Source organism: Gavialis gangeticus, unplaced genomic scaffold, assembly GCF_001723915.1.
Source record: "Gavialis gangeticus isolate Ggan-Ray unplaced genomic scaffold, GavGan_comp1, whole genome shotgun sequence".
NCBI lineage: Eukaryota > Metazoa > Chordata > Crocodylia > Gavialidae > Gavialis > Gavialis gangeticus.
Genome location: NW_017729008.1, coordinates 19,421,574 through 19,445,998, shown reverse-complemented (window position 1 = coordinate 19,445,998; position 24,425 = coordinate 19,421,574). Strand labels below are relative to the sequence as shown.

Here is a 24,425-nt window from a genome sequence, read left to right as displayed (position 1 = left end):
CCCTGCTACCTTGCCCCAGGAGCTCAGCCATGTGATGCTATGCCACCCTTCAGGTGGGCAGGGGACATGGGGCATACTGGCCATGCAGCTCATCTGTCGCCCACCCAGCGGCAGGAGGCAAGCTGGGGTTACACAGATGAGCTTCTGGAGCAAGGCAACAGGGTGCAGAGCCCCAGCCCACAGTGGGCAGCTTACCTCTGTCCCCGTCCCCCTCCCACCTCTGGAAGACCCACCCCGGCCCCAGGGCCCCATTTACCCCTGCCCCTGCTCCTACTGCAATCCCTCCCTTACCATGGGGACCTCAATCCCCACCCCCCACTTACCAGCTGAGACAATCTGGAGATCTGAGGGTTGGATCGGAGATTGCAAGTCGGAGTTATTTTGACTCTGAAATCCCGAATCTCAGGATGGTTTCACAACAATTGGCATTACCGAATTATTGTCAGGTCAGTGGTGTTGCCATCACTAGGAATTTACAAAGATTTTTATAACCTGGACAAAGTTATTTCTTTTGACCCAGTTCAATGAGACCAAGATTTTTGGCCTTTTTAAACTCTTCTCACATTTCTAATATGCACCATTTGTAAAGCATGGGGGAGAAAAATGAGCCACGTACTGATCATATTAAAATAAATATTTTAATCCACCAAAATCCATAAAAGGTTATTTTAATAGCAAGTTATTTCTGTCGTAATAGCCAATGAGACCAAAACAAAGGCAGCTGGCAGAGGAAAAAATGTGACATTAACTTAACCTTTTTATATATTAAAATGGATTAAAATCTCTCTGTCATCTCAGGAGTGCAGAGGAGTTATAACAGGTTTATACTCAGAACCACAGTTTTAAAACACCACTTCCATTTGATCTGCCCTAGCATTTCTCACATCAAATTTAGTCATTTGAAAACAATTCATACCAACATGTTTTAAGAGGCCACTATGGCCTTAAACAGCAGAGCTGCTTTTAGACCTGTTAAGCAAAAGTGTGGCATGATCAAGCACTGGTTTGTGTAGGTTTAGGCTGGCCTGGAAAATTATGCTTAAGCTGAGGATGATATTTGGAAACAGTTCTGGTAAAACTGTTTCAGGCCCGTGTTTGTGGGAAGGGTAGAAGGAGCCTTTGTCCTTCATCCACCATGTATAGTGGGCAGGAACGTTATCCATTTCTGCCCTGGAAATGCTCAGGGACTACTCCCTCTCAGTCTGAACAAAGCTGCGAAGTGAGGCTAAAGCAAAACTAAGAGAACGAGCTGGCTGCAACCTGAGAAGCATGTTGCATTTTCCAACAGGCAGATCCGCTTTGTATTCTGGTTTGTATCCTGGAGAGCCACATAAATGTTAATCACCTTAGTGAAGCAGTCACACCTTAAGGCAAAAAACCTGCTCTAACTATCCCTTACCTGCACAACTGTGATTTGCCACTAGAAGCTTAATGAGCTGGGGCAAAACTAGGAGATAGGGGCAGGATCAGCTCTGCTCCCACCAGGCAGAGGGAGCCAGTTCAAGCACAGTGGCAGGGAGCACCACCTTCCCAACCACTGCTGTGACCAGCTCTGGTCCTGCCAGGCAGAGGAAGCCAGTCCAAGCACAGCTGCCACTGGGACCAGCTCTGCTCCTGCTGGGAGCTCCCTGATGGGAGCAGAGCCAATCTCAACAGTGGCAGAGGGGTGGTGTATTCCCACCCATCACACAGACCAACTCTGCTCCTGCTGACAGGTTTTGGGCAGGAGCAAAGCCAATCCCAGCCGGGGGGGGGGCACACCCCCCAGCCACTGCACTTGAACCAGCTTGCTCTGCCTGGTGGGAGCAGAGCCAGTCCCAGTGGTGGCCGGGGAGCACCATGGCCTCTGGGACCTTCAGAGCTGTAGCATTCACTCTGCCTGACATGCCCAGGGACGAGGCACCCTGCACAGCCCCACTGCACCCTGGCATCTCCACTCGCCTGAGGGGCTACTGTATCTTGGGATGCTGGAGGACTTCAGCTTGGGTGGAATAGCTGCCTGGAGTTGGCCACATGTTAATGGAACAGTAGCAAAATTAGGTGGATTAAAGATAACCCTGCCCTGGAGTGACAGAGCTTTAAAATGAGTAACAAGTGCTTTAAGCCTCTTAAAAGGTGTTTATATGCAGCCAGGCCAGACATTATGGCCATTTGTACACACCACGGGGCTTCACTTTGGTTTAATTCTCCCTAAGTTGAAGTGGTGGTTATTTAAAAACACCACTTCAATTTAGGTCAAAGTAAACCTTCATGGCATGTACACAAGGGTCAGGCCCAATCCTTACCTGCCTCTCTGGCAGCAGGGAGGAGAGGGTGAGCTGCCAGCAGGCCAAGCAGTCCCTGAGCTGTGGTGGGGGGTTAATGCTTCCCTCCGTGACAGCAGCAGTGCCCCCCAGGTGGCACCTGCTCACAGGCATCTGGCCCAGGTGATCCCAGGGGGGAACCACAAGCACAGAGAGAAGCACCAGGCCCCATGCAGCTCAGGCAGGCAGACAGGCTCTGGGGAGACAAAAAAAAAAAAGAAGATCAGGCTTGCTGATTTCCCTTTTTTTTTTCCTTCAGTGGAGCCTGCCTGCAGTGCTGCCTGCACAGCCCCCAAACTGCATGGGGCCTGGTGCTTCCCTCCATGGCTGTAAGGTAGCAAACTAAAACACCTTGGACATGTTTTGTTTTGCTGCATCCCAAAGTCATTTAACGTGTATTATACCTCCGACATATGTAAACAGCTGCACCATTAAAGCAATGCAAAAAGGGCATTAAGCCGCTTTAAAGGCCGATTTTGTGGCATGTACAAATGGCTTAAGACCTCCAGAAGCCACCTAAAATTACTGTGTAACAAGGCCCTGAGATACAGTCTGCCCCTTAGGGAGTTTTCCCACTGACCTCACTAGGGTCTCAGATGTCACCATTTATATCTAAAAATGTACATTGAGCTAAACACAAAGACACAGGGCTAGTCCCCCGCCCTCCACCCCTCACCCCCCACAGTAATACCCTCGCCTTTATGAAAATGTAGCATTTTCACTCAGCCATCACATTGGTTTTGTTGTTGCTTTCATGTACACTACAGACTTATTTGGCATAGTAGTACTTCATCCCAAAAAGGAAATAAGGGAACTTTTCAGAGGGATGCAATATGAAGGAAAACAACAGGGCAAAAACCCAAGGCAGACCATTTCAGAGTGTAATAGTAGACTAAACCAAATTAGGTAGAAACCAAACACTTGAAGGTGTTTTTGTTCAAAAGCACATCGCCACCATTTTCTGCGTGCAAACGCTCATTTCACCACTTATACAACTGCAAGCACCGTGCACATCAGCTCGCATGTGGAGTAGACTCAATTAATTGAGTCTGCTCCAAAGTACCGGATCTCTGGCACATCTGGGCACAAAAATGTATGTGTATAAATGCCCCTATAGTCCTCCTAGTCTGTTTTGTAATCTTTCCTACAATACATGGTGTTGTCACTTTAAAATTAGATATGCCTGGCTGGCAGGCAGGTGCCCCCCCAGCTGTGAGAGAGGTTTAGATGCAAGCAAATAAAGTTCTGATCCTGTTGAGCTGTTACAAAGCAGCCGTGCTGTTTTAGCACTGATCAATGCAATCATTTAACCTACTCAGCTGTGCTCCTACTGATTCTTCCTGAAGTTGCTGATTATCAGCAACTGTACCTTATTTATATTACCTCCACTAGGTCAGACATCCTCCTGAGTCACATTCTGAGGATTGGTTGCAGGTATGGACAAAATGAATTGAAGCGTCTTCAGCACAGCTGCAAAACATTAACACTAAAGACTGTTATGCTACTAATACGGTGCTCACCTGTCACTTGGCCACGTTGCTGATTTAACTGTCTTGCAAAATGAGCGGGTGGCTGTGTAATTTCTGCATCACGCAGACTGCAGAAGAGTTGCTTCTTACAGTCTTTTTCTCTACTCGTTTCTGCTTATGCTGACCAGATGTGACTGAAAGCAATCATTTCACTCATCACTGAGACGTGCAGTCTCAGCCAAGGCCAGCAGACCAACTGAATCAAGGCGCTAAACTAGGAATCAAAATTCGGAGGGTGAAAGAAATGCAGGGAAGTATGGATGCAAATACACACATAGCAAACAGGTGTCTTTCTAAGGAATCTATCTTCAGGCTGTAAAATACAGGAACAGATTAATCCTGGAGAGAGCAAATCCAGAGTTTTACACAAATGAGCGCAAGGAAAAAGTTATAAGCAAAATCTTTCCCAAACCTGATCCTGAATCACTGTGATACTGCAAAGCCAACAGACCTACTTATGCTCTAGTTTTTGGTCAGTTTTCTTGGCTACCCCACACCCATCCTGGGTTGCTCCCGACTTTCTCTGGGGGTTCTCAGTTCCAGTGCACTTGTTTTGAATGTGGGGAGGATGCTGGGAGAAGTAAGGGGGGAAAGTTTATTGGTCCTGCATCTATACTGGTTTAAAACATGACAGTTCATGACAGCTTGGCTTCATTCAATGGTGCTGAAGCTAAAAACCTGGAGCTACCGCTAGTAGGCACCCAAGGAACACGAGTGGGACCAAACATCTCTGTTAAAACCCATTCCTACATGCCCTGCACTTAAGAAATTCAGATGTTAGTTACTTATCTAACTCAACCTGAAGTCTGAATCTCTCAGGGTTTGCTTATCATAGCTAAAACTATATGAGTGAAATACCATATGCAAGAGCCTATTTAATAACTTGGAAAACTTTTCTTTGTACAATATACTCCAATTTGTATCCAGTATGGTTGAGTAATGACAGATTTTTTAAACACTAGCATACTTTTTTATTAGGTAGGTAGTTTGTAGCTTTCGCTAAAAAAATACCATGAAATTGGGAGTATAATTAATATAATAAAAGTATATAATGCACAGTTATTGGTAAACGCATGAAATAAAATCATATATTCTACCAATTAAAATTAAACACACTATGATGATGATATAAAAATAGATCCAATGAAACAATGTGCCATAGTAGAAAAATAAAAATGGGAAACTTTTTATTTACTCTATTCCAAGGTGGGGGGGTTTCAAAATTTAATATGGATGGAGAAGCCCCTCGTCTTGGATTCAAGTACGGGGCAGGGGAGGGGCGGCGGGGGCAGGCTGCTGCTGCAGCTCCCTCAGGTTGGGGCCAGAGCTGCAGGTGCTGTGGATGCTGCCTCTCCCCTTGGCAGCCTCCGGGCCCCGCCCCACTAGCAGGCCCAGTCTCTGTCTCCTCCGCAGACTGGGGCATAGAGCACAGCCCCAACCCAGCCTGATAGCAGTGGTGCCAGATCCACACCACTGCTAGTGTGAGGCTGGGGCCATGCTCTCTTCCCCAGGCTGCAGCAGGGATGGAGCCTTCCAGCCCTGGAGCATGGATAACCGACAGGAGCAGGGAGGAACTGCAGGCGGGGGGCATCAGGGGAGAAGGGAGGAAGGGGCTGCAGTGGGGTAGGTGGGGAGCAGAGGCTGTGGGGGCTGCAGGCACAAGGTAGGGTAAGTGCATGGGGGGGACAGGCAGCAGGTGGCAAGCTGCCTGTCCCACATCCCACTGCCTCCTCCCCACCACCTGCCTTGACTGTCTCCCCTACTCCTGCCCCAAACCACCTCTATCCTGCCTGCTCCCTGCCTCCTGCCCCCCAACTGCCTGCCCCCTTATTGCCTCCCCCACCACCTAACCCCCTACCACTGCTTTTCCCGCTACAGTAGTGGGGATGTATTTAAGACAGTCCTCCAATAATTAGGTTCTATACATGAAATATTATAAGGAATCAGAACTCGTGGCAGAAGTGATATCTTTTATTAAACCAACTAGTTTAATATTTGCAAAAAAAAAAATTCTTTATTTGCAAGCTGTTGGGCGCACGCATCTTTCCTCAGGCATAGGAGAATGCAAAGATTGTAAAATGTCTCCTAGGTGGAAGTGAAAATTCATATTTTACAGGAGAGCTGATGGTGTTATAAAGTCTCTTGGTTGAAATAGTTCATTTTGTGCAAATTAGGCTCAGATAAAAATTAAAATAGTCTATTTATCTTGATGTTGTCTGGTGCCAAGCAGGATATTGAATTATGTTTCCTTCTGGTTATGATAGTTCATACTCATCTCCTTTAGCCTGTAGATGAATATGGCTACAACCCGTGTCCCTGAAAAATTATAACAAATTTATACATTTTCCATGTGTAGAATCTAATTATTGGGGATTTGTCTTAAATTCAGGGTCATCTTGGATTTGTGTAAATACTGTATTATTGTGCCTACTGCTGCTGCTATAAAATAGCCTAATTTTAGCTTTAAAATACGCAAAAAATACAAATATGAAAAAAACCTAATCTCCCAGCATCTCTGATGCAGCTGGTAAGGGATTACTATTGCCCCCATGTTACAGATGAGGAAAAAGAGACATAGAAATGGAGTTTGTTAGTCTCAGTTCATGAGGCTGTATTACCTGTGGCTTACAAAGTGAAAAAATGTTTATGAATCTACAGTTCAAAAAATGATCTCATACACACTGTTTTTCTATTTAACCTAAGCAGTAACCAGCTTGGATGTCAAATTTTTCTGGTTTATTTAATATTACCCATTTTACTGTGACATCAAAAATTGGTTGCATGCTCAGTTATTGTGATTTGGATTTAAGAATGATAGGATTATACTGTGAAACTCTGCTTCCAATGCAATGGCAGAAAACCAAATACAGTGAAGTGTTTTCAGTTTTATACAAGACAGTCAAGTTTTAAAGTACAGACAAGGGGAAAAGTTTCCTGTGACATCAAGCAGTTGAAAAAGTCACTTTTATACAAAAGACATGAGACAGATTACAAATGCATTTCATTGGTATTAACAAAACATGAGCAGTATTTGATATTCCAAACTCAGGAGAATATATTTCGGGGGTTATTTAGACTGTCAGTAGTATCCTTCAGACAAACAAGAACACATTTACCTTGATATGTCTGCTTGCCATTCAAATAACCTGTGATCTATGGAATATGTCTTTTTTTTCAGATGCTCATTTTACTGCAATTTTTTCCTGACTTGATATTCCTCTTACCTGACAGGTTGGGGATCAAATAATTGAAATCAATGGAGAAAGCACAAGGGACATGACACATGCCAGAGCAATAGAGCTTATCAAATCTGGTGGCAGGAGAGTGCGGCTGCTGCTGAAGCGTGGAACAGGCCAGGTCCCAGAATATGGTGGGTTTCCATTTATATATTTGCCCATGTACATGTATGTATATACCCAAGTGATTAAACTACCTTTGTTTTGAATTAATTACAGATTTAGGACCCAGCACTTGAGTACCTAAAGTGCTTCCCTGAATATGAATGATTTGTGCATGTGTTTAAGTGCCTGTATAGATATTATACAGCACTTCTATCTAAGCTATATGCACAGGCAATGCTTAAAATATGTACTTTGGAGGGGGCACTTTGAATACTTTAGGGACATCTGTGAGTGTGCTGGGAGTTGCTGATCTATTCAGACAATCTACTTGATAAAACAGCTTCTTTTACACTTTTATTGGTATTTCTCTGTACATTTTGAATCATAGGAGTTGATCCTGTTACCACGTAACTCAGTGGCAAAAATCCCATTGACTTTAGTGATACAGGATTAAGCACAGTGTTCACTTGCTACTTAACCTTTCTCATCAGACAATCTCCGACAATCTACACGGAAGTCAGTTTGGAAGAGAGAGACAGTATCTGCTCTTTTGAGCAAGATAGGTAGCATGATTCTTTAATCTTACTTTGAATTTCTGTTTTGTGTTTTTATGGCCTTGGAAACGTCTTTATTTTTTTTAACTTCTAAAAAGTGGGTATAATTTCAGGCAATAGTAAACCGTATTCCTTATCTAACATACTGCACTAACTTTAAGGATCCTTTAAAATGTATGCCAATATATCAACTCACATTTAGGCTCTGCTCAGGGAATCACTCACTAATGTGCTTAACTTTGGTCATCAGGGGTGATCATCAGTATCTGGGGGAACGTTTGTTCACCAGAGCGCCCCAAGGGATGATGAGGTCAAACGGTCATAAACTACTGTGAGACCGTTTCAGGCTGGACATAAGGAAGAATTTCTTTACTGTCCGAGCCCCCAAGGTCTGGAACAGCCTGCCATCGGAGGTGGTTCAAGCACCTACATTGAACACCTTCAAGAGTAAATTGGACGCTTATCTTGCTGGGATCTATGACCCCAGCTGACTTCCTGCCCTTCAGGAGAGGGGCTGGACTCGATGATCTTCCGAGGTCCCTTCCAGCCCTAATGTCTATGAAATCTATGAAACTTTATCTCCAGTAGTAGTTATATGAAAATCAGCAGGGCTATTCAAACTACACATGTACAGTTTGTGGACCTAACGGAGCTTTCCAATTTAAAGTTGTTTCCCTCAGATGGAATGGTTCTTCTGAGGTCATTACAGCCAAGATGGATGTCGAGATTAAAAATGTTATATACAATGCAAACCAACACAAACAGAAGCACGGACTTCAATATGCCACATTGTAAGAGCCCAGGGCTCTTAAGTTTTCAAAATCTACAAACACCTTGTAGCCCCGTGTAGTATCTTCAAATAAAGCCTGGTGATTCTAAGATAAGGGACATGATATATAAAAGCTCTCTGGAAATACTTAAAAGAAAACATCAGCAGGATAGAGCCTGCAGCCAAGTAACCATTTCTACACAAAATTGGATTTGAAATCTCTCTTTTGTGAGGCCTCCATTTCTTCCTGACTCCAGCTGATCCAAAATACAAATAGAAACAGTGAGTTTAATGTATTTCAGTATTTGCAGTTTTATTTGTCATATAAGCTCAGGAGCTATGAAGACATTTGAAAATGTAGATGTACTCTTAAAAGTTTAACAATGTATTTATTTGAGCTCCCAAAATGATTGTATTTGGGGTTTGCTCTAGGCTGATATTATTCTTGACTATTATCCATCTTCCCCTTTAAAAGCACTGCAGTCAGTACCGTTACAACTCAAAAGTTTGCCAGCTGGCAGTGTTTGTGGTAACCCCAATGTAGCTGTAGCTGGCCTATGCATTTGAAAAAATACCATGATTAAGGCAAATATTTAAGCTAGTGGATGATGAGTCATTACTCACTGGTTGTTCAAGAACTTTTGCGTAGTAATATCAGGGATGACAGATTGTAGCATATTCAATTTTCATAATAATAACAGTAGCTTATACACAAGCTCTGTCAAACTTTTTTTGGGAACAGCAACACAGCCAAAAAGGCCCTCAGCCCACTGCAACATATGGCAAATTGTCATTCTGACATTTAAAATCCATGTTAACTTATATATAATCCCTCTTGGCAGACCCCGGAAGAAAGGCCCAGACCAGCTCCAGCTCTCCTGTCAGGAGCGATGCTCCATCACAGTAATAGAGCAGCCTCATAATACCATATAAAAGAGAAAACAGGAATCTGTGGCCAGTTCAACAAGGAGTGGGCACCTCTACAGAGCAGAAATGACATGTGGTTGCCTGGAAAGGATAGCTACCCGATAGTGCCTTTGGGAGCCCCTTAGCACCAAAGAATCGACGCCCCTAGTGAAAATATCAGTCCTGAGCCATTCAGCATCCAGCTCCCATAATGCCCCCATTCAGTGTAGAACTTAAGCATGTGCTGAACTGAGCCCTAACTTAGTTCATTTCCCTACAAAGATTATCAGGATCATGTCAATGAATTTGAAAGTTATCTAATGTGCGTTCCTCTGCCTTGCCTCTGCCTAATCTAAAGTGATTACGTTTCTAAAGGTAAGGAGGTGATCAAAGACTGAAAAGAATATCCGTTCATTAATACATCACAGGGCTATTTAAAACAAACTTTATAAAGCATTTTAGTTTTTTGGCTGAGACACAATATAGACATTCAAAGTAGTACTCTATCTAAATTAGCAATCAAAAAAGGTCCAATTAATCAGACCAACATCCTTCCATAACCTTAAGGATATGCCCGGTACAGAACTAAACAGCTGTGCCTTAATGCTGTAGTCTGTTACCGCACACAGAAGTTGCATTTAGGGGTAGCAGTGGAAAGGGTTAAAGCATTCAGAACAATTATGTGAAGTTACACTGAATACTGACAGTTGCAGTGAAACTAAAGGATATTGTTTGTATGTCTGAAGCTCTTAGTTAACCTATTGCATAGGCAGAAACAGGAGTTTAACCGCTGTAACCAGTCTTCAGGCAGAATGGAAGCAAATTATAAACATGTCTATCAAAAATAACTTGACTTGCTAAAACTCTTCCCCAAACCTTCGCCCAATACTGAAAGGGCAAACAGAAAAATCACATAAAGTCAACAACAGGCTGCATTAGAGAGTTAGAAACAGAAATTAATGAACAGAACATGCTTAAGACTGGAGGTCTTTCCTCGAGACTCCCCCAAATTCACAGATCAAGTCAGTAAGTTGTGAAGAACATCTGTCTGACCAGTTGTTCAACCTCAGTGGGAATAATTAAGAGAATCCCAGCAAAAGAGATGTGGTCTTCAAATCAGAGTAAAGGCAACTCTAAATGATATTTGGACACTGTGGGCTTGAGGACAATGAGGACCTGAGGGCATCACACAAACAAATAAAAACATCACTTATTTTTGTACCAAAAATATGGTGCTGGATTGTAGCAAGATAAAGAGAACCTTTGTTTTGTTAAAATAAAACTGCCCCATTCTGCCAGTACATACTGAGAAAGGAAATATATCTTCAAGTCATTCTGAGAAAACTACCTTTCAAAGAAAGATTGGTATGAACCCAACAATGACAGTCAAGTCTTTTAATTTTAATCATCAAAATCCTGGATTTGCTTTTCATGATATAAATTGTTTTGGAATTACAGAGCCACCATCAGTGCAGAGCCATCAGGCATAGAGAGACGTTACACATAAGATGCAAAAATGTTTTTTGGAAACAAGGCGTAACAAGGCCCAGTAGCCCAATTTCAATTATTCTCAGTCCTGGCTGTCTAGGAGGCATCTGAACAAGCAATCAGCATAGTTGCATATGTTTCATTATTCATAATTACAGGAAAGACATACCCAATGCATGATGCAAAAACGGCCCCTAAAAAACATTTCCTGAAAACAGCTGCAATGATTAGTTGAAGATCCATTTGTAACTGTGGTCCAACTATCACTGATTTCTAGCCCTAAAAGTACATATCAAAAAATACTTGCTGAGATGAGAGGCCCTGCGCATCTAAATGAAGAAATAAAAAGTGCTGTAAATATGTCCTTTACCTCTTCTCTGGGGCTACTGAATTTGCTTTAAAACAGGGTCTGATTCCATAACCACTTCAGAGGGATCAAATCCCCACATGCAGCCAAAAATCCCAGTCACTCAGAGCTCTGTCAGAATATCTGGGAAGGGGCATGATTTCTGCTATAAAACACTAGCTGCTTTCATAGCAGGGAACACAACAAGAAGCTTAGAAAACAGATGTTACATCTCCACTCCATATCTCAGAACATGTTTGCTGAGGATCAGGACAGCCAAAGAGCCCAAACCTCCATAAAAAGAGAATTATCATCGCTGTCAGCCAAATAGACATTGTATTTCTTCACAAATCGTCTGTCAGCAGAGCCCTCTAAAGAATCAAATCTCCAGCAAGGTAGCCATTCACTGTGTGAGAAGCATTAGCATTTCTGTGATCCTCCCCTGCACTGAACACCTATAGCTCCTGCACTGGCACCCTTGGGTGCTGAGGGCATTCTGCATGTCATAGTATCAGGACTGAGAACATCCAGTTGCCCAAAGCCTAAATTACCCTAACAGACATCAATGCAGCACCAAGAAGTTCTTGGTCATTCACTATGTAAATTATTAATTCTCCCTAATTGAAAAAACATAGGCTAAGGTTCGTTGTTGGTTTTTTTTTAATAGATTCCTAAAATTAGGCTTTTCTGTCTGGTGTTAGCACCCAAAAAGTGTCCAGTTGACTTGAGTGGGAATAAATGGATTCACAGCAGTTAGCGCTTAGGAATTTAACTGCAGGGACACGTGTCTTTAAAGTCTTAGCTAGAGGCTCAAAACACCCCCATAAGCCACATCCATGCCATGCAGAAGTATTTCAGGGACAGGCAAAAGGACTGATCCCTAAAGAGCAAGCATATTAAAAGTCAAGGAGCAGATAAAAAAGAAATTACACCCCCACACACCCCCGAAGAGCATGGCATCCAGTGAACTCTGATGACATGTCTTTCTTGGGGGGAAAGGTAAGGAAATGAAGAAGAAAAATACCAGTCATTAGGGTCCATCACATTTTTTTCTAAGGGAAACACCAGTGTTTGTTTAAAACAAAATGTACATAAAGACTGCTCAGAGAATGCTTGGGATGCTTCACTCCTATCCCTCCCCCCCCCCATACACACATACACACACCTATACCTACACTACTTTACACACTGCCAGTTGTAGTGCAAACAAACTCTTTAGCTGACTAATTAGAGTGCGACACGGTGGCGCGCACTAACCACAGCCAGTCTGACGTGAAGTACACCTTCAATTATGTCACTCTCATTGTCACTGCTACAGTAATTGAAGCGTGCAGTACCTCTAGTTACCCGTTTCTTGTTTCAAGCAATTGTACGACAGACAGACACTGCAATTTTGCATCAAATTCTTCCTTTACTTTTTTGGTGATTAACATTGTTGCAACATAACCTACAGCCTTACAACTCGTCGCTGCCTAAATATCACAACTGGCCAGCTCGGAACACCACAAAAGTCAGTGCAAACCTCTGGACCCACGTGGATCAGGGTTTTAATCAAAACCGTTTCTTGAAGCTCATGTATATGCATTAGAACCATAATACATTTGCTCTGTTAGAAGAAGGGAGGTGTAAAGCCAGGATCTGTCTCTACATAGCAGAGCTGGACCCTGCACCCGATCCAGAGAGGGGCAGTTTGAAGGCAGCGTGTGGCGTGACTATTAAAACCAGGATTACATTGTGCTACTGAAAAATGACATGCAAAGGTGACTTTTACTTTGCCCACCAAGGAGTTGGGTTACCAGCTGGACCTGAATGGCCAGCTGTCATGCCCCCTGCCTATAGACTGAGGGTTTATTCAATCTTTAATTTGTGTTTAATTCCTTTCCCAAAGCCCATTCATTTACTTGAGTTTCTTTCATGGAATGGGAGACACGCAATTTCACCTTTAATGAGCAGGTCTTTACTAGAGGAAACTACTATGTTTGAAAGCAATATCTCTGCTTACACCTTTGGTTCAGAAGAGTGCTGATTTCTTGTTTCCTTCTTTAAAATCAAAATGTAAATATTTTACTTTCTATCAAAAGCGTCAATTTTTTCTTTTACCTTTTATAGTTTTGCTCTGCTCAATACACATAACTTGAAGGTACTGTCAAAACAGAGTTATAAGTTCTGAAGACTCCCAGCTCCCTCCCAGTGGAGTGTTTTCCTTGTAATCTTTCTATTGTCTTCACTGTAAGATGGATCAGGAGTTTTTAACAGAGAGTATTCTTTAATTAAACCCCATAGTTAAGCACCCTCCTTCAGTGATTGAAAAGACATATTTTCTTCCAAGGGCAATGGGGTCAGAGTTTCATTTATGACAGTTTGAGGTGGTAGATTATGCTGATTTTTATCCAGGTGTTCATTTCCATGTGTTTTTTATAGGTAATGCAGAAGCACCTAAAGCTGTTAATAGGCATTTTTTTATAAATCTAAATAAATCATATAAGTAATAATATTATAGTTTTCAAAATTAAAACATCAGTTTAAAACACCAAAATTAAAACAATACCACGTTTCACTGTGGGGCTTCCATTAATCCCAGTGTAAGTCTCCCATTTCCTCTTCTGAGTAGAGAGAGGTAGTTAGCCCTGTTAGTCTGAAATCAAGCAGAAGGCAAGGTAGGCTGGCAACATGGGGCATTTAGAGACATGCTCTGGGAGGCAGGGGCACTTTAATTAGAGCTGCTCCAAGAGCTGCTTTAATTAAAGCACCTGGACCATAACATGCATCAGCATACCCACACTGAAAAATGGTGATGGGATGCTTTAACTAAAGCTCATTCTACAAACTTTAGTGCCCCTGCCACCATTTTTCAGCACGAGGATACAGATACATGTGATGCTGGAGCAGGGTAATTACCACATTTCAACAGACTCAATTAATCGAGTCTGCTCCAACATGCTGTAATTACACCACGTTGGAGCAACCTGAACGCACATGTATAAGCACCCTTAGAGACTAACTTGTTCAGAAAGGTATAAGCTTTCATAGGCAACAGGCTGCTTCTCTTGGGAGGTGAGAAATATGGATGTGAACCTGCTCAGTGTAGGTTGAGGACTGGGTTTCCCAGTTCTTGAGTAACCACTCTAATGATTAGATTATTATAGAGAAAGTGGACAATGGTACATCTATATACTAATAAGTGAGGACTGATTACACCTCAAATTTGTGTTTCTTATTCTTCCATAGTAAGATCATCTTTGGCCCTATTTTTTCTGCCTTCAGAGAAACTGGTTTTTTGGCTTTCAGTACTAAATAGAACCTCTCTTCTAATTGCTTCTCCCCACTTAATTCTATATAGCACACACCAGCGTGCGCATGTGCAGGAAGTGGTATCTGGAATTCTCCTGCATATCTGCTAACTATTCTCATAGCAGTGTAAATCATAAAGGGCACTTGTACACATCATGCCATTACCATGTACATGTGATGAAAATGTCACTTTGTATGGCTTAATGGCATCATACTGTACACGCATAAGAGTTTTGGGGGTTTTAACTGAGTTTGTATTGTTGCAAACTAAACTATATCCCAATGTAGTTTAGTTTGCAACATTGCAAATTGCAATGATGCAGCTGTCAGGTCACCCCCCAGCTGTGAGAGAAACAGGTGGGCTCCCCACAAAAAAAGGATTGGGCACCTTGCCACTTCTGCCTTCAGCAGGACACCTGGGGCTTCCTGGGAATGGGCTGGCTTGCTCCTGGGGCAGCACAGGAAGGTGGCAGGAGGATGGCTGGGTTTGCTAGCAGTGGGAAAAGGCAGAGGGGACAGTGCACAGGGCACTGGAAGCCTAGGCAGGGTGCTAGCTGGCGGTGTGCTGCCCCAGCTCAGAGGCACCCAATCCAACATTTCCTTGAGCCCACCCAGGCTTCCAACACCCCGTGCACCATCTCCACCACCTTCTCCAGCCGCCAGCAAACCCAGCCACCCTCCTGCCACCTTTCTGCACTACCCCGGGGGCAAACCAGCCTATTCCCATGAGGCCCTAGCCATCCTGCGAGCCTCAGGAGCCTGCTGAAGGCAGAAGTGGTGAGGGCCCCGATCCTTTTTTTCTTTTGGTGGAGCCTGCCTGTCTCCTGCACCTGGGGGGGTGATCTGCTGGTGGGCTGAGTGGCACCTGAGCTGGGGGTGTCCCCGTCCTTCCCTCCATGGTGATGCCCCCACCCCCCGAGGCCAGGTGTGGGGGCTGCTAGGGGGCTGGGGGCTGCCCCAGCTTGGAGGCAGCACCTGGCCCAGTCCAACTGTTTCCCAAGCCTGCCTGCTGGAAGCCCACTGGGCACTGCTGTCCAGGCGAGTTTGGGGAACAGTTGGATTGGGCTGGGTGCTGGTCCGAGCTGGGGCAGCACCCAGCCCACTAGCAGCTCACTCAGGTGGCCCTGGAGGGCACCACCACCATGGGGGGGAAGGACTGGGCCCCCCCGGAGCTCAGGAGCCGCTCAGCCAGCAGCAGCTAGCCCCGCTCCCGCCCAGCTGTAGACAAGCTCCAGCTAAAAAAATAAAAAAATAAAAAGGATCTGGGCCCCTTGCAGTAATGTGACAGAAAAATTGAAACAGTGGGTTTCAATTAAAAATAAAAACCCTTCTTTTCAATTTAGCGGGTATAGAATAAACCCTGAGGACTAAACCCCCGTCACACATACAAGCACCCAAAGGAACTATTTCCTGTAAGATCCAAGGCAGCTTCCACTGGCACGCCTTATGTTTTTACATTTGTGTTTTCATTTCCTAGTGGTTTGAAGACCTTGTTACAAGTTGAAATTAATGGATTCGCACAACAGATTTATTCCTGATATGCTTTTTTATAAACAAATCCTGTAATGGAGCAGAGGTCTCTGTTGTTTAGGTGCCTGTGATGTTATGCATGTTATAATAATTTGCATAGAACTAGTCCCATTGGGGCAGTGCTGTTAATCACATGCACAAGCATTTGTGAGACTGGGGCTGTGTTTTGTTGCTGGTTTTTTAAGGGAAGCAGATTTTTGTAGTAAGTTTCCAATATACACCAAAGTCAAAGATAAGGCACATGGGCCAGATCTGACCTGTGGAACCATAGGATCTGGCTGATGGGTCTCAGATTGATGCCATGCAGTGCCCGTGTCAGACTGGCCCTGTATGCAGGCTCCATGGCCAGTCTGAAACAGGCTTACAAACCAACCCAATACACCAGAGGCAGTGTACAGGGCTGGTCCCATGGGGTGCGACATGCAGCACATGCCCCAGATTGACCTTGTGTGTCACATGCCATGCGTGCACCTGGTCCTGCCCCGTGCACCACACACAGCACATGCTGGCCCCAATCCAGGGCTTGTGATGCATGTGATGCATGGGACCAGCACGGGGCACACATTACACGTTGCTTCTGCTCTGACCCTGCCCTGCACAGTCACTCCAGTGCACAGAACTGGCCCAGCCCTCAGAGTGGCCCCACACTCCTCATGTGGCCAACAGGCCAATTTAGTTTGACACCCTGATAGACATGCACACATTCCTAGTACAAATGCAAAATGCCAGGGAGCCTCGGGAAAGCTCAGATGTTGGAACTTCTGCACTCCCACCGTTACGAGAGCTGAAAATGACAGAGCTGATACCAATATGAAGACTTTGCATCTGAACAAACCTGCTTTATGATTCTGGGAATTAATAAACCCTTCACATATGACTCCTTCTAAAAGCACCTCAAGATGTCTTCTATAGTGTGGTAGACTCTACTTCTCAAATATATATGTACAGTACCTCAGTCTTTCACTAATACTGTAGTATGACTTACTGCATGCTTATTAGTCTTGGCTTTACAGAAATACTTTTCCCCATTATTTATAAGCTTTTCACTTAGCTGTTCTAAACTTACTAAGAATTCTTTGCTCTAACAATAGTGAAATATCTTTATGTCACTGGTTCTGTTAATTCTAATGATTGGTCCTAGGCTGTTCCTCCCCTTCCTTTAGGAATGGTACCTTCCAGTCTCTCCATGTGCATGAAAAGTGACAAGCATGGGTCCCCATATTTCTACTTATTGGGCCACCCTAAAGACACGGTTTGTAAACTCTGCATGTATATTATCATTCTCTAATATACTTCTATTTCGCACAATTGTTTTAACTGAGTCTTTTCCAACTTCTTCTCACGTAGCCTGTTTAGTGGCTTTTACAATACTGGACTGTTCCTAACTGGGAACCTAATACACTAAAGAAATTGCAGTACCTATATATTTTAGAATGTTGGGAATATAATTTCACCTGGATATAGGGAATTTAGCCCTATAAATTGCACTATTGCTAGTGAAAGAAGTACAACTACAGCCTTGTGAGAACATACTGCTTGTGTCTGCGACAAAGATTTATGTTATAAAAGTGACTTTCCTGGTAGAGTATCTAAGTTCTTAGGAGCTGAAGCTGTAATTTAACTCCTTCCTTATAGTATTTGGCTCACAAAAATATGACTGATGTTGGCAGTAGGCATTTTCTGTTGACCCAAAATGATGCTTATATGCAACTTCTGAAGAAATCTGCACTGTAAAAATATAGATTTTGCTGGAACATGCTGGAGCACCATACTCATTTTTTTAAATCTAATTCAAATACCAAAGTCAGACATAGCACTTTGCACTCAATTTCAGGTTATTTCCTTCATAAATCAGGTCTTACTGGATGGTTTGTTTAAACTTATCAAATGTGTAATATAGTGTCATGGTCCTGAAATACTACTTGGAAAGGAAAGAATTATTTTTCCTGTTTTATATTGTTCTCTATCATCAGAAAAAAAAAAACTCAGAAGTAATTTCTGCAGGTGTACTTAGCCATTTTGAAGGCTGCCTCCTAATGGCTTTGTACAGTGTTATATAGTTATTAAAACTGTGAGCTTGTAGCAGGTCACGCTAACACAGAAAGTTTGAAAACCAGATTTCAAAACATAAGTGCAAGTGGAAAATGTTCCCTGGATACACCGTACAGAATATTAGAGCTTCTAGCAATATTCTTTCTGAATATCCAGTCTAGGCTGGTGTGGGGGAGGGTGCATTTATCAACTTTTGTGCCTGTAAATCAGGTAATTACCCACAAATTAAAGTCAAGTGTATACCTCCATAAGTGAACTATCCATATGCAAAGAGATATACTTGTCAAGGTGCCTATGCACTGGTGGTATCTTATGCTACAACATCTGTAGGGACTCCACAATTGAACTCACCTGGGCAGGCATCTGCATGCAAGACTCTGATGTGTCTGACCAGCTGAGGTCCCCCTCTCCCCTCCCCCCCATCAGAGAATTAAGTTTTAATGAAAAAATCAGAACCAGAGCATTGTATACAATCTATAGATTTACCTTCCCCTGCTTCATTCTTATTGGTAAGGACAGCACAATTCATCATTTTGTGAGGCTCAGTTTGCAGATAGACTTAGTGTGGTGACCTTGCCTTCACCATGAACATCATCTAGCATAACAGGGACTTTCAATATGCACACTATATGTTTCTATCACTTCATGCTGTGTTAGGTTAAGAAGCAGAGGAAGGAAAATATTTCTCCCTAAAAGCAAATATTTGCATCCTCTGTGACTACATCTTCATTTATAGATGCCCAGTAACTCAGCTACAGATGAGAGGTTGCCAGTGTTAGTACTTGATTTTATTGAAAATTTCCTTGGAGCCAAACCCTGACAGAAAGCACAGGACTATATTTTTTGTGTACACAAATTTAGTTTCATGCATTTTTTTAGTTATCAAACTAAATAATATTTTGGGATGGTTTCTTGAGCTCCTGTAAGAGAAGAGTTTCTAAAATGAAATGGGACTGAAGCTACTAGTACGGTTCATGTTGCCCATGAACAGCCACGTGGTGGGAACATCCAGGCATTTCAGCCAAGGTGCTTAGAGATGAAAGGTTCAAGATGCCACCATTACTCAGTCCTTCATTTACTCTCTCCATTCAAGAATTAACAGTATGTGACACCAACCATCTTGAAAGCTGTAGAAATTAAGGAAATAGTATATTATATTATGCTTTCTTTTCTATTGAAGTGCTTCCCACATTACATAAATCAGTATTCATTGGAGCAGATTTGATACAAAGTGGACCAGATGCACCAGGAGACAGACCCAATCAAGGAAACCTTATAGCTTTGTGGTTAGCAGTTCTGCTGGAACTGGGAGACCACGATCCATATCCAGCAGAAGGAAATAGAAGGGGTAGAGGTGGAAAATAAGGGAAAGGAGGAGACAGGGAATGAGGCAAATCTGGAATGATTCGTGTCACAAATGGGAGGCCCAGCAGCTTGAATCTAACATAGAAAGCGCTACGATGTCACCTTAACTTACAGGAACTAGCTAGTGGAACCTAATACCACCTTGTCGCAATAGCAAACAGTGACTGCTTTTTCAGTGGCAAGCACTGTATTTGTATATGCAATCATACATGAAAAATGGGAGGTTTCATTGTGCCTGTCCATCTGTTTGCTTACCTACCTGCCTTGTACTCGTGAGCTCAAGGCCAAAGACCTTAATTGTCTTCAGCCATCTGAGAACTGCAGGTGTCTATTTCTTTAAGTGTGTTGGCACTTCTAAAGCTGTTACATTTGGGTAGCAGTTGGTTAATGAGTCCTGTCCTGTTGAGCCAAACCAGCTACCTAACCTGATAATCCAGTTCATCTTTTTGAATGCTCATTTCATAAATCTCTAGACCTCAGTGCTGAGCACTATTAGGGCTGTGATCTGTCCCGTATATTATCCAACTGATGTGAAAGCAACAATTGATAGAGCTATTTTGGAAAAATGCCCTTTTTCTCTATGGCCACCTTGACTGCACTGAGAACATGCATTTATATTCATGCCACATTTCCAATACTACCTTCTTATTTCTAGCAATACCAACTTAATTTCAGAAACCTGTGGTGTGGAAAAAAAGGGACTAACTAAATGAATCAAAGTGCTGGTTAATAAAATTGGTCTAAAACCATCAGACAATTTGAATACGAGTTCCCAAAGGTTCTAGCAGTCTTATAGCTATGGGTAAAAACTATTCAAGGACAAAATTGAGTATTAAAATGTGTTTTACAAACAAAGCTGTAGTATTTAATAAATACATAACAGCTGGCAGGAAAGCATAACATTCTTCAGCTGGAAAATGAAGTATATAATTTCTGTCTTACATAATAGCAAATTTTACATTTTAAAAATAAGTATTTCTCTTTTATATAAGTACTCTGTATCATTTGCTTCTGAAAATATAAAACTCCATTAGAAAGAGTGAGATGGAGCAAAAATTCAAGGCCTTTGTTGCCATAAATATGAACAGCTTTATTTATTTATTGAATTTAAAAATCTTGGAAGACAAATTCCAGAGTCCTAAAGAGGTTTTTGACCCCTCCCCACTTTGACTGTGGCTAACTCAGTTGAACCCTTTAATCCACTTCACCCATCTGTAAAATAGAATAATAATATTTATTTATTTACTTCTGGGAGTGTTGTGAGGATTAACTAATTGATGTTTGAAAAGCACTTTAAAGATGAAAATTTCATGTTAACTGTATTGTTATTAAAGCACAACCTAGCTAATCCACATGCATTAATAATCAATACCAAAAATGACAGCATATGCCCAGCTCTGAGCAAAGTTTTAATAACAGAATGCCATAGATTGATGTCTCCTATAACTAAGATTTAATTAGTTTTAAATTCTATACTACGGTAGGTTTGCTAATATGGCATGAAGTATAGATGATTAGTGCTAAACAGCAGTGAGTGAAGTAGATAAACAAACATTTTCAGTGCATTTTTTACCATAGTTAAAACTGATGAATTGATGTGCAGACTCATCAGCCAGGAAAAAAAAATATCCCAGGTCATGGATCTCTTCCCATCCCTTTCCTTAGAGTTGGGAGAAAGTCATGTATTGGGCACAGGTGGATATTTTTTAGCTTTTAAAAGAACATATAAGCCCTTCAGGTTTCCTACTATGGATCCACCGGACTTTCTCCTTCTCCCTAAGCACAGGCACATGTTCATTCACGGTAAGGAGTTTGGGTCCTGTCTTCCAGGAGGCCTCTCCTGCAGTGTAATCATGAGGATGGCCACTCAAATACTGCCTAGATAGTAGTTCTGTGGTTATCTAGTCCACCCTCACAGGGAAGGGGTTTCAGTACAAAAACATTGGAATTGAGGGTTCATTCCCCATGTGTGAGGACAGCTTTCACCTCCTCAAGCCACAAAATCAAGCTCCATCTGGCTTGTTTGCCTCCTGTACTCCAGAATACTCTTCTGCTTCACAGAAGTGGCCAAGCCTCTGTGGGAAGGTGCTCTCTGGCCTATGGGCCAGTAATCAGGTTGCCATCCTATAACAGGTGAAAGATCAGCTTTCAAATCCCATCAAGGACAGTGAGCCCAGATCCCAGGACTCCCAGGTTCCTGAATGCACTGGAGCCCTCTGGGGCCTTAGGCAGAGTTTTGGTGCAAGTCTACCCACTATCTGAATCACAGAGGAACTTAGGCGGGAGATGGCCGCTAGCTAGCACCTAGGACCTTAGTAGTACAAAACATTGACACCAAATACATTCAGGCACTACAGGATTTTGCAGCCAGTGGAACAACAGCATTCTGGATCACTTTGTGCAACATGGGAATCTAAACTTGGGCATGCACCTAAGTCCTGTTTGGGCACCTGATTTACCAATCTGTTTGAATTTGAGGGTCTAATCAAATATCCATCCCTGGTCATCAAGGCACATAACCATGGGCTCAAGTGCTTTGTTTAACTGGGATGGGCTTAAGCACCTGCTTCAATACTTTGTTGAGCAGCCAGTCCAAGCACTCAAGGGCCTGAGCACGCTCTGCCTACACCTTGCCTGCAGATACCTCTGAATTAGTCCAGTTCTGTACACATGAGTCTCCAGTCTGCCTGTTACTGGAGATGATCAGTGCATTTCTGAGTTGGGAGCACATCAGCAGGCATGGGTGGGTGGGACATATTCAAGTGCCTCGAGGACTGGCCACACCATAGTAGCAATGCAGGTAAGCCTGGAGAAGACTTTTTACCACTGTCCAGATGCTCAGAGTTGAAGCTACCCTTATTTAGCAAACCTCATCCCATACATTAGGTTCTGAATATTCACACGGTTCTGAAAATGACAGCCATTTATTGACCAGGCAGGATATGAGACATCTTAATGCCTATTTTAGCTAAGTTAATTAATAATTTTAATATTTAAGTTTAATTAAGAGTATAATATCCAGCTCTCAAATTATTTAATATATAGGGAATGTTTTTCATTAATATGTACATTGTATTAACATATTTATGAACACCTTTTATGACTTAATGTGGTTTAATTCTATTAATAAAAACTAATTTAAAAGTCATTATCTTTTTTTAATTATACAGTAACTTGTAATATAGCTCTGTGCTTCACCACTACTCTGCTCTGGCTTTCATTACTTCATCCACTGCCTGGCACATTAAAAAAAAAATTGCTCCTTTATTAAAGGGAATAAAATATGATTATTGGAAAAGCACTAAGCCTGCCCTAGCCTATAGGTGAAATGTTCAGGACTTCAAAATGAGTGACAAACCCTATAGTTGAAAGACCGACTAGACAGTAGAGGAGCAATAAGATTTAAAATAACGCAAAATTTGTGTCTCTCATAGCTAAAGAGTTACAGTAGAAACTACCAATACTGTGATGAATGAGCATGGTACCTGTGTAGAATAAAATTTTTACCAAATATGATTCCACATTTCAACTGTTTACAATGTTAGGAGAAGATGCTGCAAGCACATATCTGTGTGTATAACTTTACTCAGAGGAATAGTCCCAAATGAGACTATACGCATATGTACAAGGCATGAAGGAAGTGGTTGGTGAGAGACCTGCAGGTTTGTGTGGAATGGGTCAAAAGTGGGTCCTGTCCTGACTGACAAACCTTGTAATCAGCTTCATTCATCCCCAAGTAGGAGTCACAGCTGCAAAAAAATGAAGCAACTGTCTTAGGACAGCTTCATTTTTTATACCTCTTATCCTGCAGCAGAGTTAGCTTTTCATTATTTTTTTTTTTTTTTTTTTTAAGAAGTAAGACTGGAATCATCTCCCACTTGAATTTGTATTTATATTGCTATAAAAGGAAAGTTAAAATTAGCTTTTTCCTGAATTAAAAATTATTGTAAACTGTTATTTTGTTATTACAGAAGGCCAGAAAACCCTGAAATCAGATGTATTATTGCCAAGACATAACAAACTTAACCTAGAATTTGTAGAAAAAAAATAATTTTGGTTTTCCAAAAGCAATGTGAACTATAATGGATTAATAAAATGCTGGATGTAATTATAAATGGAGTCCCAGGAACAAACTGAGAATAGGAATTCCTCTTTTTAGCTGAACTTTATCCCACTGTCACGTTTCTGTGTTGATAAACTTTAAAGGGGCACACAAAATCTTAGAAATGATTTTCAGTTTCTTATAGATTCAAAGCAGGAAGCAAACCACTGTATGCAAGGGTTTTCTCTGTCCAGTCAAACCTCTCAGTATATTCATACCCAAATTCTCCCTGAAACAGGTTTTTCATAGTGCTGGGTTTCCTCATGCAGCACAGGTTTGATATTTAACTCATCACCGTCTCCAAACCAGATTCTGGGAGAGTAGTCCTGCGTCTTTCCCTCTTTTGCTGCACAATCCTCTGAATTCCAACAACCAACCAGGCACAATCCTCTTCTGAATTTTGGGAAGTCTCTTCCAAGGCAAACAATTCTCTCTTTTGAAAGTTTGCTTCCACCATATTCAAATTAGATGCCTAATTAAGGACCCTATTCAGCAGAACCCCCCATATGGAACCCCTGCAGACAAGAAAATCAATTGAAATTTTGCTTAAGTAAAGTTTGTTCAATGGCTCACAGGGAGACCTCAGCTAGGCCTGCTCAGCAACCATCTGTCTACTCTATGCTAGGAATTTTGAAGGCACCCTGCCATCGCATATCTAGGGATGAGATAGAATTAAAGGTAGAATGTGATGAATGCAACCAGAAGTAAAATCTGGCCACTGATTAACAGCTACATCTAAGAGGAAAGATAGCAATAGAGCATGTGGAGTGCTGGAAAGCTCACAAAGGCCATGTCTACACAAGATGCTAAATGTGCAGTCGTTACCGTGCAGTCATTTAGTACGTGTAT

The 24,425-nt window shown here is 42.3% G+C and overlaps 1 protein-coding gene across 13 annotated transcripts in view; it reads left to right on the top strand.

Annotated features, from left to right (window-relative positions):
- MAGI2 (membrane associated guanylate kinase, WW and PDZ domain containing 2) overlaps positions 1-24,425 on the top strand; it is an 886,876-nt gene that overhangs the window by 846,379 nt on the left and 16,072 nt on the right. For 10 of the 13 annotated variants that reach the window (XM_019509478.1, XM_019509480.1, XM_019509483.1 and 7 more), the window contains one exon: positions 7,064-7,202. In XM_019509478.1, coding sequence (XP_019365023.1) covers positions 7,064-7,202 — 139 coding nt within the window. Of the gene's footprint in view, positions 1-7,063; positions 7,203-17,220; positions 17,310-24,425 lie in introns of all 13 variants that reach the window. The other 3 variants (XM_019509488.1, XM_019509489.1, XM_019509491.1) reach the window with 1 other exon arrangement.